Below are 14875 nucleotides of genomic sequence, written 5' to 3' on the forward strand. Positions count from 1 at the left end.
AGCTGATCGATGGGTGAGACTGTTAAACTACACCCAGATAGGAACACGCATTGTGTGACATCCATTTGTATGTTTTCAAAGAATTTGTGGTGCTTCCAGCTACATTAATGGCACTTTAATCCATTTTGGGAATCCCCGCATCACATTAGATGCAGTTTTCAGATGTGTAATCCAAGAAACATGTAGATAAAGTTAATGAACAAAGTTTAAAATGTGCCCAGAATCTTCCAGGTATCTGAAACAGTTGTAAAAGGTCCTTGCTGATCCTCCAGTGGAGTGGCAGACTGTTGCAGTGACAGGCGGAGGAAGAGGCCCATCCCCCCGGCTGCTCATTGGCCACAGCCCGGCTGTCCCGCCCAGGGGAGGAGACTCTGGCCGATTTTGAGGCGCGGTTGAAATACTCACAGCCGTCTCCCTGACATCCTTTAATTTGAGCTCAGCCGCCGTGGGGTTGACACACACTGAAAGAGGGGTCTCCTCGAGTCTAACCAGGGAAGAAGGAGATCCAGTCGGATTTTTCACCTACTTTGGGCAAGATCTTACCCATCCTAGAGCTGGATTTTTAAATCTCAAAAAAAAAAAAAAAAAAAACTCCTGGAGGTTTTTCTTTTTCGATTTTCTTTTTTGTTCAGAAACACCTAAAGGGAAAAAAATGGGAGCCCAGTTGTCCAAGGGTGGAGTAGCTGTGGAGGGGAAAGCCGCCGCCGACCCTGCTGCTGCCAAAGCCAACGGCCAGGTGAGTGCAGGAGGCCCGATGAGGAGAGCATCAGCGGGCAGCCACATGGCACCCAACGCCCACCGGCAGCATGGGTGCCACTTCGGGGCGCTGGGTGCCGTGGGTGCGAAGCTGTTGCTCCTTCATAGTCTCCACTGAGAGTGATAGTGTGATATCTTAGTGACTGGAAGATTTAAAACCTCTCAAACTGAATGAATTTCAAGCGTCTCAGTCACAGACCTCCAGCAGCGCAGCCGTCGAGTGGCCATGCTCGTCCCCGCTCAGCGCGCACCAGACGCGCCTTTGTTAATTCCGTCTGCGGGTCCCAAAGGGGCAATTTACCCGCAAATTTACTGCCAAAATGTCAGATTCGGGTAGAAATGCGTGTTTGAAGCGTGTTTTCTGTCATGAGTTGGCTGTGGTCGGCCACATAATCGCTCTCACGTCGAACAAAAGATGCGAAGCAAACGGTGCAAAGGATGCAAATACGCTCTGCTGGAGGCGCATTTTGCGGAGTTGCAAACAAAAGCGCGGACAGGCGCCAGTTCAGACCCGCTTTTCCAACAACTTTGATACATTCCAACTGGTTTTCCACTTGTAGTTAGAGGAGTTTAGAAATGGAAGTTCGTGGAAATGAATAGATGTGAGCTGAATGACGGAGAGATGAGTGAGTGTGACCCAGATCAGTATTTGCCTTATGTGATGCCCATTCAGACATGTTGGTGAACCTGTGTGACCGATGTGAAGGCTTTAAGACACTCAGATCGTGTCTGTCACAGTGAGAGCAGCAGATTTGTAGGATCTGTCTGTTAGATGGTGTCAGTCTTTGTCTGCTGATGTGAGCCGCTGAGCTCCTGCAGGGAACAGAGCTAGATGTGAGCTGCAGCTCTTGGATGAGAGCAGAAACCAGGTTTCACGGGGATTCCTTTGTTCCCCAACTTGCTGGCTGTGTTGATGTTTTGCTGCAGCACTACTGCCCCCATGTGTTCACTCCCGAGTCCTGCAGCCAGCTGTTGAATCCCTCTTTTGAACCACTGTCAGCGTTGGCAGCTTCCCTCAACTACAACATGGATTAACTGTTGGAGTAAATGGGCTAATGCTAATCAGACATATGCCACGTCTATTTTACATTTATTTGCGCCATATTCAATTCCATTTGTGTGTATAGATGATTCTGTATTTCCAGAGGCAGCGTGTGTGTTCTGACCCAGCTTGATTTATTTAATCCCTGACTAATGAGTCCTTCTCTCTGCAGGAGAACGGCCACGTCAAAACCAACGGAGACGTTTCAGCCAAGCCTGACGGAGAAGTGGCTGCTGCTGATGGAAATGGAACCGCGGAACCAGCCAAGGAGGGAGAGGCCGGCGCCGGGGACGCCATCGAGCCCGCTCCCGCAGCTGAGGGCGAGGCCGCCAAAGCAGAGGGTGAGGCCGCCAAGGATGGCAAGAAGAAGAAGAAGTTCTCCTTGAAGAACTCCTTCAAATTCAAGGGGATCTCGCTGAAGAAGAGCAAGAAGGGCAGCGAGGAGGGCAAAGAGGAGGCCACCTCCCCCACGACCGAGGACAAGCCCGAGGAGAACGGCCACACGGCCAAGGAAACCAAAGAGGAGACACCGGCCACTGAGGCCAAAGAGGACGAGGCCGCCGCTGCCGCCGCTCCTGCAGCTGAGGGCGAGGCCAAGGCGCCAGAGGAGGCCCCACCGACAGAGGCTGCCCCCGCCGAGGAGGCCGCCGCCGCTGCCCCTGCCGAGGGCACGACACCCGCAGCCTCCGAGGGCGAGGCCAAGGCAGAGTGACTGCACCCCGCCACGGCACCTGAACTGATTTTCCAAGATTAAAGTATATAAATATATATATGAGAGACTCGTGCCACGTTCTTAAAGTTATAAACAAAACTACAAAAGAAGACAAAGGATATATCACATTTGCTGATTCAACCACCAGTTCACTGCCTTTTATTAGTTCTTCGACAGACGGAATCTCACCGGGCCCTCTCATGATGAAAGCGTCGGCTTGTGTCGCCCCCCTCATGGTACACACAGGGACTGGCGTGTGGCGAAGGTAACGGATTGGATGTGGAGCGAATCAGGAATACTGACTTACTTTCCCAATTCATGGAGAAGCATCCTTTTTAACAGTGTGGCAGCCCTATAACATCTTATTTTTCTTTCTCATCTTTTTGGGATCTAAAAATTGTCACCGTCGTGGAGCGGGACAGACCATCTCCTTCACTCGAAATGACTGTTATATGGACACATAAACCTTTCAAATGATCTTATTAATTTTTAGAATTCTACATTCCTATGTTTTACCCCCAAATTTCAAGTATTTTGTCATGTATAGAAAAGTGAAAATCGAGGGGAGGTGGAAAAAGAGCTATGTCTTTGTTCGTGCATTTTGATTCTTTTTCTGGCTAAAACCACAATTCAAGCTTCTTGAGTATTGCAGTGTTCACATTTCAGAGTTTATGATGCAGGGGTTGGGATTGTGTACAAAAATGTGAGCTTTTTATCTGCAAACTGTCTCTGTAAATATGTTTTGGCCAATATTTTTGGTTCTCTTTATTTTGCTATCGTTTGAAGATGTTAATGGTTTTATTGTAACTTTTAATAAGGGTAAATAAATGTTCGATCCCCTCTGTCTGTGTCCTGCCTTGTGATTCACACCCTCAGCACACACTCACACCAGACTGGAAGGCTAGACAGCTTCACACTGTAGTCTGGGGCAGGTATTACGTCATGCTTGCACAAAAACAACTGAAAAGAAGCATACTTTCTGAGATTAAATATTGAAGTTGATGCACATGTAGATCAAATTATGTAAATTCTGACATTTCTAGATTATGAAGATATAAGAAATTAAACTATGTTCCTTATAAACTCTAGCCATGGGTAAAAAAGTGGAGTCATGCTACATTAAAGTGAATGAAAGCTGCAGAGTCGCACTTCATACCATCATATTTTTTATCAAACTGACATTATATTGTACTTTAAATGTACAAATCAAACCTTTGAATCCAAATAATGAGTTTAGTTGTTGCACAGCTGGAGGATTGTGCAGCAGGGCGGCAAGAATTAACATGAGCAACACAGTTTAATGAAATTGTATCATAAGGATGCTAGCATATGTGATACTGAGTCATCAATTAGCAGAGCCATTGAGTTGTGAAGTGTCGGTCTGTGGCTCCCTCTGGTGGACAGAAACACTCAACGCATGTGTTCCTCAGCCCTCCTTGCTTCTCTCTCGTAGTAAACGCGTTAACACCTCATTTACACGCTGTTGCTGTTTGGTGATCGGCCAGTGTTTCAGCTGTTTCCCTGCAGCTTTGGCAGGACTCAGTCTTCATGTGGCACAGAAACAGGAATTAGAGCTCAAATTTGAGGACACACAGTCATACGATAGGACCAGTGGCCGCTAATGCTCGTGTAAACATCCGGAAGGGGTTCAGGGAAACAAACTCGGACACCTGTCAGATATTTAGATCGTTTTCTGTTTTTCCATATGAGGTGCTATTAAACGTCACATATCAGACGAGGTGGCCGAGTGGTTAAGGCGATGGACTGCTAATCCATTGTGCTCTGCACGCGTGGGTTCGAATCCCATCCTCGTCGAATCACAAGTTTTCTGTTTCTACAGGAAAATGTATCTTATGTGACTCTCCTCATTTAAGAAAACCTTGACTTTAGGAGCTCATATGTGTTTCAACAAAATTTCTGTTCATGTTTAGAATGTGTGTACATTCAGAACATATATTTGCTACTCTAAAGAAAACTGGTGATAGCACTGTTGGGTGAATGCACATGTTCTAAATATGGAGATGGTCGTATCACCTACCCCCCCTCTGAAATGGACACCCATGCATACATAAATATATAATATCAGGCCATCTAATTCCTTTACTTGAAATCACCTCCAAATCTTTCTGCATATGTTTTCACAATCTGCCGCCTGCTAAATATTTTCCTCAGTCTTCCACTGCAACATAAGGTGGGCCTGCAGGCATTCGTATTTCTAAAACAATTGCCTGTCTTGTTATTGGTAAATTATAACCCGTTTCATGCTGGTAAACAGCTGTAAAATAAAATTACAGGAAGTCACATAAGTTCACACTGTAAGGAAGCATGTGACGTCAGCAGGAACTGTAGAGTCACCTACCAAGATCCATATGGTTGCTACATCTGCAACATCAGTGAAATCACCGACGGGCAGCAGGTGGGTTTGTGATGCTGGGAAAGCATGTGACCTGCCATGTTGACAGGTGAGCACAGGTTAAAGATTTTCCTTGTTTATTCACGGATTAAAAATAGAATTAAATACATAATTAAATAAAGGCTTTGTTTGTTAAACTTTGAAAATACTGCCATCTAGTGTTAATGTAATTAAACTATTTTCAATCCATATTTTGAGCACACCGCATCAGTTTCAGTGTCCTGGTACTGTGAACACTTTGTCACTGACAGACAAAGGATGGCAAATGAAAATGCCTGCCATGAAAAGACTTGACTTTCATGGTTATTTGAAAAAAAAAAAAAGAACACCTAATTCTGCCTCAGTTTCAAATACAAACTGCAAACTAATAGAAAACCCTAAAGCCTCAACTCCTACAGCGAAGGGATGTGGTGATTGCTATGCTGTGTGGGGCATTTTGATGGCATACTGTGAGTCAACTTGTTATCTTGGAGTCAGGGGTTCATGTAAATCAAAGCAGAGTTGTTCTGGGTGATCACATCTGTGCTGTGATGAAGCATTTTTATCCTGATGGAAGGGATCTCCTCCAGGATGACCCTCATCCATGGTGGAATTGCTTGATGAAACTGGTTTGAATTATATGCCTTGAACTTCACAGTTACCAGATGTCATCCCAACTGGACGTCTATGAGCCATTTTGGATTGATGCCACCATCATGAAAAAACAAATGCGAGAATATCTTTTGGAAGAATGGTGTTCATCCTCAAGTAAAATTTCAGAGACTGGACAGTTGATGTCAAGAGGCATTGAAGCAGTTTTGTAGGTCCAACACTTTACTAAGGTATTCTGTTTATTTTCTAATTCGCCATCCGTCTGTACATTTGGTAATTAAAGCACTGCAAGGTTGAGGCAAACACTGCATATTTCTTTCTGCAAAGGAAGACAGTTTGCACAAACAGTTTATATTCAGTATTTTTTATTTTACAAGCAGTTAAATATATCACGATAATAGTAAACAACAGCCTGATATAAAAGAAACTATTGGACCACATTATGACATTCCAGTTGACTTTTAGTCAAAACAGAAGTGAGTGTGGGCATTCAACCAAACAGAAAAGCAGAACTGACCTCATACTTTAACATCACTCCAAACTACAGGTACACTTTCAATGAAAATTCAGTAACTTTACTGTAATGGGAATTCTAACAATTGAAACTCCTCTTACATGCACAAAAGAATCTGCTGCAGATGTGGGCCTCTCAGATCTCTTCTCTGTTTCTGCACCTTGTCCTTACCTTACTCCCATTAATTCACTGATCAGAAAGCTCCAAGAAACTTCCAGATTTAGATTTAGAGCAGCTGTCACAGGGTGAGGAGTTAAATCTTGGTGTGTAGCTCCACACTTTGTGCGAGGCACCGGCTCATTACATTCCCAGCCTCATTTTGGTCCCGTTAGTAGAAGAAATATGAATGCACAGAGCACCGGAGGCAATCTTTTTCTCAGTCTGACAATTAATAATGCTATTAACAGCGAGGAAGATACCGAGTGCTGTAATTTGCAGTATTTACAACGATGCAGAACCTTTATTTAACAGTGATATTGATAATAAACAATGCCTGTCAATCACATCAGTTCATCTGTGCTGTAAAAGGCAGCATGATTTGAATGTTTCTCCATGTAGTTCTAGGGCACACAGTTAGAAATGTGATCTCCAACCACTAGCAGTCCTCTTCTTTACATTGTTATACAACACATAAGCAGCCGTTGATGCCAAGCCTTCCCAGAGAGAGTCATGAATGTTTCATGTTCAGCTGGATCACAGGATCACAATACATAGGAACCACACCTTCATCAGTATTAATACCTATAAGGTAACTGTGTATTCCTTTGGGTCACCCATTATCACAAACCCACGATGTTGTGATCCCGCTGGTCCTACAGTGCTGTACTTATACCACCATCTCTGATCTTATCCCTCCTGTTTAAACTCAGCTGGCTCTCTGCCAGCGTTGGATCAGTCCTCCGATACTGGGACCTGGGAGGAGCGATGGTGGTGAGCTCATGTTGGTCGGCAAAGACGACCCTCTCGTTTTCATGTCTGACCCTTAACACTTTGGCGATTCGCTTGCCGATGAGATAAATCATCTCAAGGACGCACATAAAGATGCACAGCGCGCTGGATACGACCATGAACAGCATGAAGATCTTCTTCTCCGTTGGACGACTGATGAAGCAGTCGACAGTGTTAGGACACGGGTCCAGGGAACATTTCGACAACCTAAAAGAAAGCAGCAGAGTTTATTACAGCTGGTACAGAACACCACAGTTTCATTTGAGAAACAGTAAGTTCCCATCATTACCTGGGCAAGTCATATCCATGGTACAGCCGGTAGAGAATATAGAGAAAAGATGTGTCGAATCCAGCTTTGAAGACCAAACTCAGCAGATACGTCCACCACAGGCCCCCTCTCTTCTTACCGGGGTTGGCGTACAGGTGGGAGCCCTGGTGCAGCTCCACATACTTCAAGTCCTTTGCTTCACGGTATTTAACATGAGCCATCACCATCAGAGACGGACAGGTGACGAAGATGAGCTGCAGTGCCCACAGACGGATGTGGGAGATGGGGAAGAGGTGGTCATAGCAGACGTTGTTACAGCCGGGCTGCAAATAAAGTCAGAGAGGTTTTATGAGCTGTAACTTGCTGGAATTGCTTCTTTCATGATGACTGTAATGTTGCAGGTGGATAAATAAGCAACAGCACAGGTTGTGGCTTTCAAGGCAGAGAAACTTGGGATAAAGAAAGTGGCAATATTTTTTTATTTTATAGTAAAGCTAACCCAAATGTCATGAGACGATAAATATAAAGGAATAGTACCACTGTACTGAGATATCATGTTGTAAAGAAGGTTTTAATACCCCTATATAGCAGTAAAAACTAATGATGCATTGAAACCTCTTGCCACTTTCAGGGGATAAATTAAAGCTAAAAAAAAAGAACAAAGAGTTGCTTTCCCACCAGGCTTAAAGACAACAAGGAACCAGTTTAATGAAACAGCTCAAGTATTATTATTTTTCCACAGTTTTATGTCTGCTTTGCATTTTCTTGGAGATTCGACTGTAACATTTGAACTGTACTGGCATGAATCTACAGGCAGTAGCATAAAAGAAATTATAGCATACACACAACTTTAAACATAATGCTGATAGCCTATAAATTCTGGATTTGGAATGCTGGGGTACATTTTAAAAACACAAAAAACATCACGCTGCAACAGTTTCGTTCATTTGAGTCTCCCTATAGACGTTGTTCAGACAGTACAGCAAAAGTTCATAACTGAGCTTTTCATTTACAACTTGTTTTTAAAAATAAAGCATAAATCCATAACCACGGTGACATCATCAGGGTTATTTTTGTACTTTAAAGGCTCCTCAGTAGCTGTAGTCACCAGCTGAAAGCATTGCTTCTGGCAGGTAAATTGATGCTCATGTGTGAGATCACTGGAACAAATTCACAAATAAAGGAGTTTGGTGGTAATCTGGGTTAGTGTTACAAACTCATCAACAGTCAGAACACTCCTTTAAAGTATCAGATTTCATCAGTAGAACTGGTGTGGTGTCAGTGTGGTGCTTCCTTGTGGGAAACTAATTCCTTCCCCCAACTGAACACAGGTCGAAAGTTAGTACAGGTCTTACCTGGCGGGTATTACACACAAAGTCTTTGCTCTCGTCGCCCCACACCCTCTGAGCTGCCACCACAAAGACCAGCACACGGAACACAAACACCATAGAAAGCCAAATCCTCCCGAACGCAGTGGAGTATTTATTGACTCCACTCAACAGACTCTCCAGTCCCGACCAGTTCATCCCTGCTGCTGCACTGGGAGACAGATACAAGTGCGCTCTGTGGACAAAGACAAAGGAAGAAAATTTGTTTTATCTTGCTTTAAACTGACTTAGATGATGATCAAAAGCAGACTTGCTGTGCTTAAGGATTAGCCACACCTTGCTCAATCCAGCAGATACAAGTTTGTTACATACATGCATGGGCTTGTATGAAATCATTCCTAACAACTCAACAATCCCTCAGGAGAGTTAACATTTAGAAACACATTTCAATTTCGTGTCTGTTGGTGTTTGATGCTTGAGTTGAAGCCTGTTAACTCTCTGAAATGTTTCATAAATTGTTATTCAGGCTTATAAATACTATCAGCTCCTCACTAATGAAAGTTCACGGCTCTGTAACAGTAACGACGTACACAGGCTGCATAAAAATAAAGTTGTGCTATACACATGTGGAGATTTATTGTCTTTGTGAGCTGTTAGCAGCAGCTGAAAAATAAATAAAAAATGTACCAACTGCTTCTTTTTTCTAACTGACAAACTGTAAATCATTACAATTTAGCTTTTTGTGTGTTTATCCAACAGGAACAACAGGAACACAAAGATAAACAAGCAATATGTCATTTTAGGGAAATAAGGTCGGTGCTGTCTTGTTAACAATTCCAGCTAATGTGCAGCTGGAATTAGCAACCAGCTAGTTTAGTGTTACACAGGTAGCCTGACGGGGCCCAAAAGTTGTAAAATCCTGTTACCAGCATTTCTAAAGCTGTGTACTAAACATGTTGGTGCTGATTTGTTTGAGCTATGCAAAAACAGAAGTGGAAAAACAACATTTTGGCAAATCGCGGGTTGAATTTGACAATGTGTGCACGAATTTGCACGTGACTTCTTCACAAGAGTGACAGCATCTGCCAAGCGAGTCCAGTTGATCTAGAATTAAGAGTGAATTTGCTGCTATATTGTGCTCTCCATTGGATGTTACATCTTTAGTTGTGTAACATTATATTGTGTTTTTCACACTGTCAGAGTGCTCAATGCGATCCACTGATCGTTGAAAAAAAGGCCATTTGATTTACATATTTGTGAGCATAGGCTGCACAACCTATGGCAAGCTGTTTTAATATTTATATGTAGTTTGGCTGGATGTTGAACGTTTTTCTACCTAATCACCTATAATGAAGTCTGGAGGGAATCAGAACACTGATCTCCCTGCAGCACAACATGTTGTCATATTCAGTTGTGGTTGCATATGCCAAGTATGTTTGAAAAACAAGCCACCGTGCCTCCAACTCACACTTGCTGTAGCTGCCCATGTCTCAAAAGTCTAGTTCATGATGTCTGTAATTACATTTTGACCAGGCAGAGTTCCAGTTCAACGCATCTACAACATATTGCTAAAGGACAATGTAGATATGATGAGCTGCATGAACCGTCGATATCTGAAAATGGGAATACGACTTGTCATAATTCAGTATCAGATATCTGCAAATATACACTGTGGACATTGGCAGCTGAATTGTAGACACCAGTGAGGGGAAACCATACAAATGAATGATAAAAGTAATATCATTTGTCCTACAAGAATGACACTGTTGATATCTAAAATTAACGCACAGACTAGGAATAACTAAATTATTTAAAATTAAAATGGTTTGACATAAAAACCGTGGGCAAAGATTTCAACGTGTGAAATCAATTTCAAATCCAAGAGTGTGGGTTTTCACCCGACTTCTTTTTTTTTTTTTTAACCAACACAAGGATGGCTCTTTGCTTTTAACTGTGTCCATCCTTTTTGCCGTCTTCACGCTAAGCTAAGCTAAAGGGCTGTTTTGCTGTGGGCCCATATTTACCTGTTATTGTACATATATTTCCAGTCCTCTCTCTGCAGTAAAGGTAAGTGTTCAATAATATCTTTTTTTAGCTGATGTTCCTGCTATATATATATGAGTGGTCTTCACTTCCTGAAATCAGATCGTACAAGCACTTAAGACCAGATTCTTCCTTATGAATGTGTTTTTCCAATGTGAAATCAATTGGTACAATTCTTAAGGGAATAAGAAATTCTCTTACTAAGAAATTATGTTCACATAAGCTTGTGAGAAGCTAGGACAGTGCAGTGAAACTTTAAAAAGATTTTTTTTTTTGCAGCAGATGATGAAATTTGTTGAAACTGAATTTTTTTTGTCACGTTGTCACTTAATCAGCCATCATTAATATCAGTGCAACACCTGTTCTTGTTATATAACAAGTCAAAATGTCTGCTGTGATAAAAGATTATAATTAAGTCAATTGTGTGACTGCACTTCCTCTAAATTAATTAGATTTCCGTTTATGCAAAATGTAACTCCTTCTGAAATCAACATTATCATGGTGTCTCATTGTAAATAGATTTAATCCTAGCTGGCTGCAGCATGTACACATACTTAACAATTCGAGTACAATTGACCTACAGTTTTTTCTGAACACCTAAAGAATCTTTCATTTATCTCTATACTCTATTCAGGCTGCTGGTAACTGTATACACAGCTGCTGTGTTTGTATTCAGCAAGAATCAGGGCTTTGTGCTTGTCTGCTGCTGCGGAATAAACACAATGGAAACACAACCATGTGCGCAAAGAATAAAAAGGTTCATGAATGAAACAGCCTAATGCCATACAGTCCAGCATAAATATGACTTAATCATAAAGCTCTTGCAACGTGTGTGCGTGTGGTTTCTAAGGTTACGTTACCAAGATACTGAACTGTGTGTGTGTGTGTGTATATCAGGAAACATGATATGCTCAGTAAGCATACAGTTTTCTGCTGAACTCTCATGTTTTCCATTGATACATAGAGCGTGGCATTAGACTGATGGAAACACTGAATCTTCTTTTGCTATCATATGGTAGACTGGTTTTCACTTTAGCTGGTGTAAAATAAAATAACAGACATGAGTTCATTAAAATGTCTATCCATCCATTATCTTTACACTGCATAATCCTCGCTGGGGTCAAGGAGGGGCTGGAGTTTATCCCAGCTGACTTAGGGTGAAAGCAGGGGACACCCTGGACAGGTTGTCAGTCTAGCATAGGGCCATATACAGACAAACAATCACACTCACATTCACACCTACAGGCAGTTTAGAGTTACCAGTTAACCTAAGCATGCTTTTGGACTGTGGGAGGAAGTAGAGAAAACCCATGCATGAACAGGGAGAACATGCAAACTCCATGCAGAAAGATACCGGGAAGGCCGGGAACAGGGGATCTTCTAGCTGCAAGGAAAAAGTGCTAACCACCAAGCCACTGTGCAGCCCTCATTAAAATATGTATCAATAATATAAAAAAAAAAACCAAACACACATATATATTCTTTTTATTAGCTGTAGCCAAATTTTAAACCTGGACTTGTGTTGAAACAGTCAAGCCAAGTTTAATTATCCATAAGCCGCCATAACCCTCTAATACATTCATGTATACAGTAGGAACTCCATATTATTTAGTGATAAACTTATGGAAGGTATGTGAGTATGAGGTTTCAAACAGAAAAGACACATTGGATGTAAAGTCATACCTACAGTGGTTGTACTTTCCACCATATCAATTGAAAACAACAGAAATAAAATCCATCTGTGCTGCGTAAAGCTCTGCGTAGGCCTATATGAGGCGCAGTGGAGGATCAGTCAGTGTTTAGAAAAGAGTAAAATATTTAGATTTCAGAAAACAGCAGTGGCTTAACACTAAGGACTTTTCTGTGTTAACACTTCAAACTCTGGATTAACTCCTTTGCCACTTGGTTTTTCACTTTCATACAAGCTAAATAACACAGATTACAGCACCAATGAAGCTTGTAGTGATCTTGTTCCTGACACTGACCTTACATTAAACATCAAATGTGACCTCGCTGATGACTGCTTTGATCCACACTTTAGCCTGGGTTGATTATCATTAGATCTTAGCATAGTCTGTTATTATATGTGTGTTTTCTTTCAGTCTGTGAGTGTGTAAGATCAAATTAGTGCAAAACAAATCCACCGATAATAGAAATGTACCAGCTTTGTATATTACAAAGGGAATCTGAATCTGCTACAAGTTCAAGTGAGTGTTATTTCATGCTTCTTTGTCATTAAAATAAACACACACTCATAATTTAAGCAACAGAAACCTATGTACCATAAGTAGTAATGTGGAAAATTTCAACTCTAGGCCAAACTCCACCACACTCTTGTCTGTGTGATCAATCTACAGTTGAACGCCACATTTTCTTTCTTTACAGTGTTTGCTCAGTGTCTTCTAAGACTTGAATGTTTTGTGTCTTAGTCATAGCCACAGGAAAAGGTTTGTTGCTTTTTTTCTTAAAGATGAAATCCCAGTGGCTCCCCCGTTTGCTGCCATAACTATCTTGTATCCCTTTTGCTTGATTGTTAAACAGGAAAGAACACATTAGTGTACCTCAGCCTGTGTAACATTTAAACACTCATGGCTACAGTCTTTGTTTACTGTTCAGTCCTGTTGTTGGGATACAGTGAAATTTATAAAAATCAAAGAAAAAACAGCCTTACCCGGTGCTGAAACTTCACTCAGACAGTCAATATGTCGACACCAGCAGGAGAAGCTTAACAAGGCAGTAGAGAAGTTAAATGTAGTGAGAAGAAAAAGCAGTTTCAAGCCTCCAGCTCCTTTCTCCCTCTGCTTGTCTCTCGCCCTTTCCTCAGAAATCCTGCCAAACCAGATTCAGCCGCTGCTACGTCATTAAACACACGCACATGAACACATAGACTTTACATGCCCTGTCTTGTCAGCTTACGGGAAACAGGGAGACTCCACTCCCTGCAACCCCTGTAACCTAACACCTTATAAATAGGTAAAGAAACAGACACATATGGTGGATTGAGCAGGGGGACAAAATATCCATCCCTGCCAAGAAGAATGCCTGAGTGTGTGTTTGTGTGCTTTCTGTGTGTAGGGGAAAGAGAATAAGGGAGAAGAGAGAGAGCAGTGTGCCACACCCTTAGCGTTTGGATTGAAGAGAGTTATGCAAATGTGTTGAAATGGCAGACAGATAAAGAGGAGGAGGCACATTTAAGTTAATTCAAAAACAGTTCAGACAGTTTTGGTAGCTTATTGCAGCAGCTTATTTAAAGTTCATAAAGAGTAAACTAAAGGTTGTGATAGGTATTAAGTCACATAATATGCAAAATGAATGCCACAGAGTTCAAGATAAAATGGAGACAAATGGTTCATTATCTGTGAATATGTTAAAAAAGAAGTAAAAAAATGTAAAAATTCAACTTTGTACACAGTTGCATAAGTTGCGTATTGATGATTTCAAATGTTTTAAACATTTCAGTAAGCTCAGGGGCAGAGCCAACGGATGGTCTAGGACAGTTAGAGAGCTACACACTCATAGAATTGGAGTTAAATCCAGTAATTATTATTTTTCTCACTGTTTTACTGAAGCATTTATCTACAGGTGCTGTTCCCATACAGATGTATTTTAACTACACAGCTACCTCCCATTTACACACATACAGCAACAATAGTTTCCTACCAACCAGAAAATCTTTACACTGATTTTGTAACAATTTATTGATTTTGTGTTATCCACATTTAAAAGTGTACAAACAGTATAATAATGCAATGTTTTTTATATGTAAATAAAGAATGTGTTTGTACGTGTTTTTATTAGTTAAAGTATATATGATTCAGGTTTGGCTGTGGATTTAGTTCAAGAAAATGCAAAACAAAAGGCTGGATGGACACAGTGTAATGTCTCAACTATATGGGTGTCCTCAGCAAGTGTCTTATCTGTGCTTTTCCAATGTAATTTATATATTGTAATTTTTCTTCCATGTTTTAATCAACTCAGGGTTCTATAAAAAAGTTAATCATACTGTATATAAGCTGTCATGTGCTTCTACATAGTAGTCTTGCATGTATAAACAAATAACAGTGAATGACCAAAGCAAATATTATATAGCCTGTACCAATTTTTGGGTAAAAAAACAGAAAAACAAGAACAAAACAAAACATCCTCACCCTAATGTGAGTAATGGCTGTCTGGGTCTGCCTCTATATGATTTGTATTTTTGTGGGTTTCTTTAAGGGAATGCTAAAAAAAAGGCTACTGACTTGAAAAACATTTGAAAAA

The 14875-nt window shown here is 41.3% G+C and overlaps 2 protein-coding genes and 1 non-coding gene across 3 annotated transcripts; 2 read left to right on the plus strand and 1 right to left on the minus strand.

The window, feature by feature from the left end:
• Nucleotides 1-425: 425 nt before the first annotated feature.
• marcksl1a (MARCKS-like 1a) lies at nucleotides 426-3352 on the plus strand. Its single transcript, XM_023289980.3, has 2 exons — nucleotides 426-736; nucleotides 1971-3352. Exons 1-2 carry the CDS (start codon nucleotides 653-655, stop codon nucleotides 2508-2510), a joined length of 624 nt encoding a protein of 207 aa, XP_023145748.1. The 5' UTR covers nucleotides 426-652; the 3' UTR covers nucleotides 2511-3352.
• Nucleotides 3353-4243: 891 nt separating this feature from the next.
• trnas-gcu (transfer RNA serine (anticodon GCU)) lies at nucleotides 4244-4325 on the plus strand. Its single transcript has one exon. It is a non-coding gene; the product is annotated as a tRNA-Ser (tRNA).
• Nucleotides 4326-5862: 1537 nt separating this feature from the next.
• Nucleotides 5863-13630, minus strand: gjb9a (gap junction protein beta 9a). Its single transcript, XM_023289979.3, has 4 exons — nucleotides 13287-13630; nucleotides 8600-8807; nucleotides 7266-7567; nucleotides 5863-7183 (listed from the first exon to the last, which is right to left on the minus strand). The coding sequence occupies exons 2-4, from the start codon at nucleotides 8768-8770 to the stop codon at nucleotides 6841-6843; spliced, it is 816 nt and encodes a 271-aa protein (XP_023145747.2). The 5' UTR covers nucleotides 8771-8807; nucleotides 13287-13630; the 3' UTR covers nucleotides 5863-6840.
• Nucleotides 13631-14875: the final 1245 nt, after the last annotated feature.

This window comes from Amphiprion ocellaris, chromosome 20 (genome assembly GCF_022539595.1).
Source record: "Amphiprion ocellaris isolate individual 3 ecotype Okinawa chromosome 20, ASM2253959v1, whole genome shotgun sequence".
NCBI classification, from domain to species: Eukaryota; Metazoa; Chordata; class Actinopteri; family Pomacentridae; genus Amphiprion; species Amphiprion ocellaris.

Bases quoted from the DNA above. Each gene is read 5' to 3' on its own strand.
- marcksl1a (XM_023289980.3), top strand. From the start codon at position 653: ATGGGAGCCCAGTTGTCCAAGGGTGGAGTAGCTGTGGAGGGGAAAGCC. The intron at 737-1,970 runs GTGAGTGCAGGA...TTCTCTCTGCAG, and splicing joins CTGCCAAAGCCAACGGCCAG to GAGAACGGCCACGTCAAAAC.
- gjb9a (XM_023289979.3), bottom strand. From the start codon at position 8,770: ATGAACTGGTCGGGACTGGAGAGTCTGTTGAGTGGAGTCAATAAATAC. The intron at 7,568-8,599 runs GTAAGACCTGTA...CTTTATTTGCAG, and splicing joins TTGTGTGTAATACCCGCCAG to CCCGGCTGTAACAACGTCTG. The intron at 7,184-7,265 runs GTAATGATGGGA...GCTTTCTTTTAG, and splicing joins CATGGATATGACTTGCCCAG to GTTGTCGAAATGTTCCCTGG.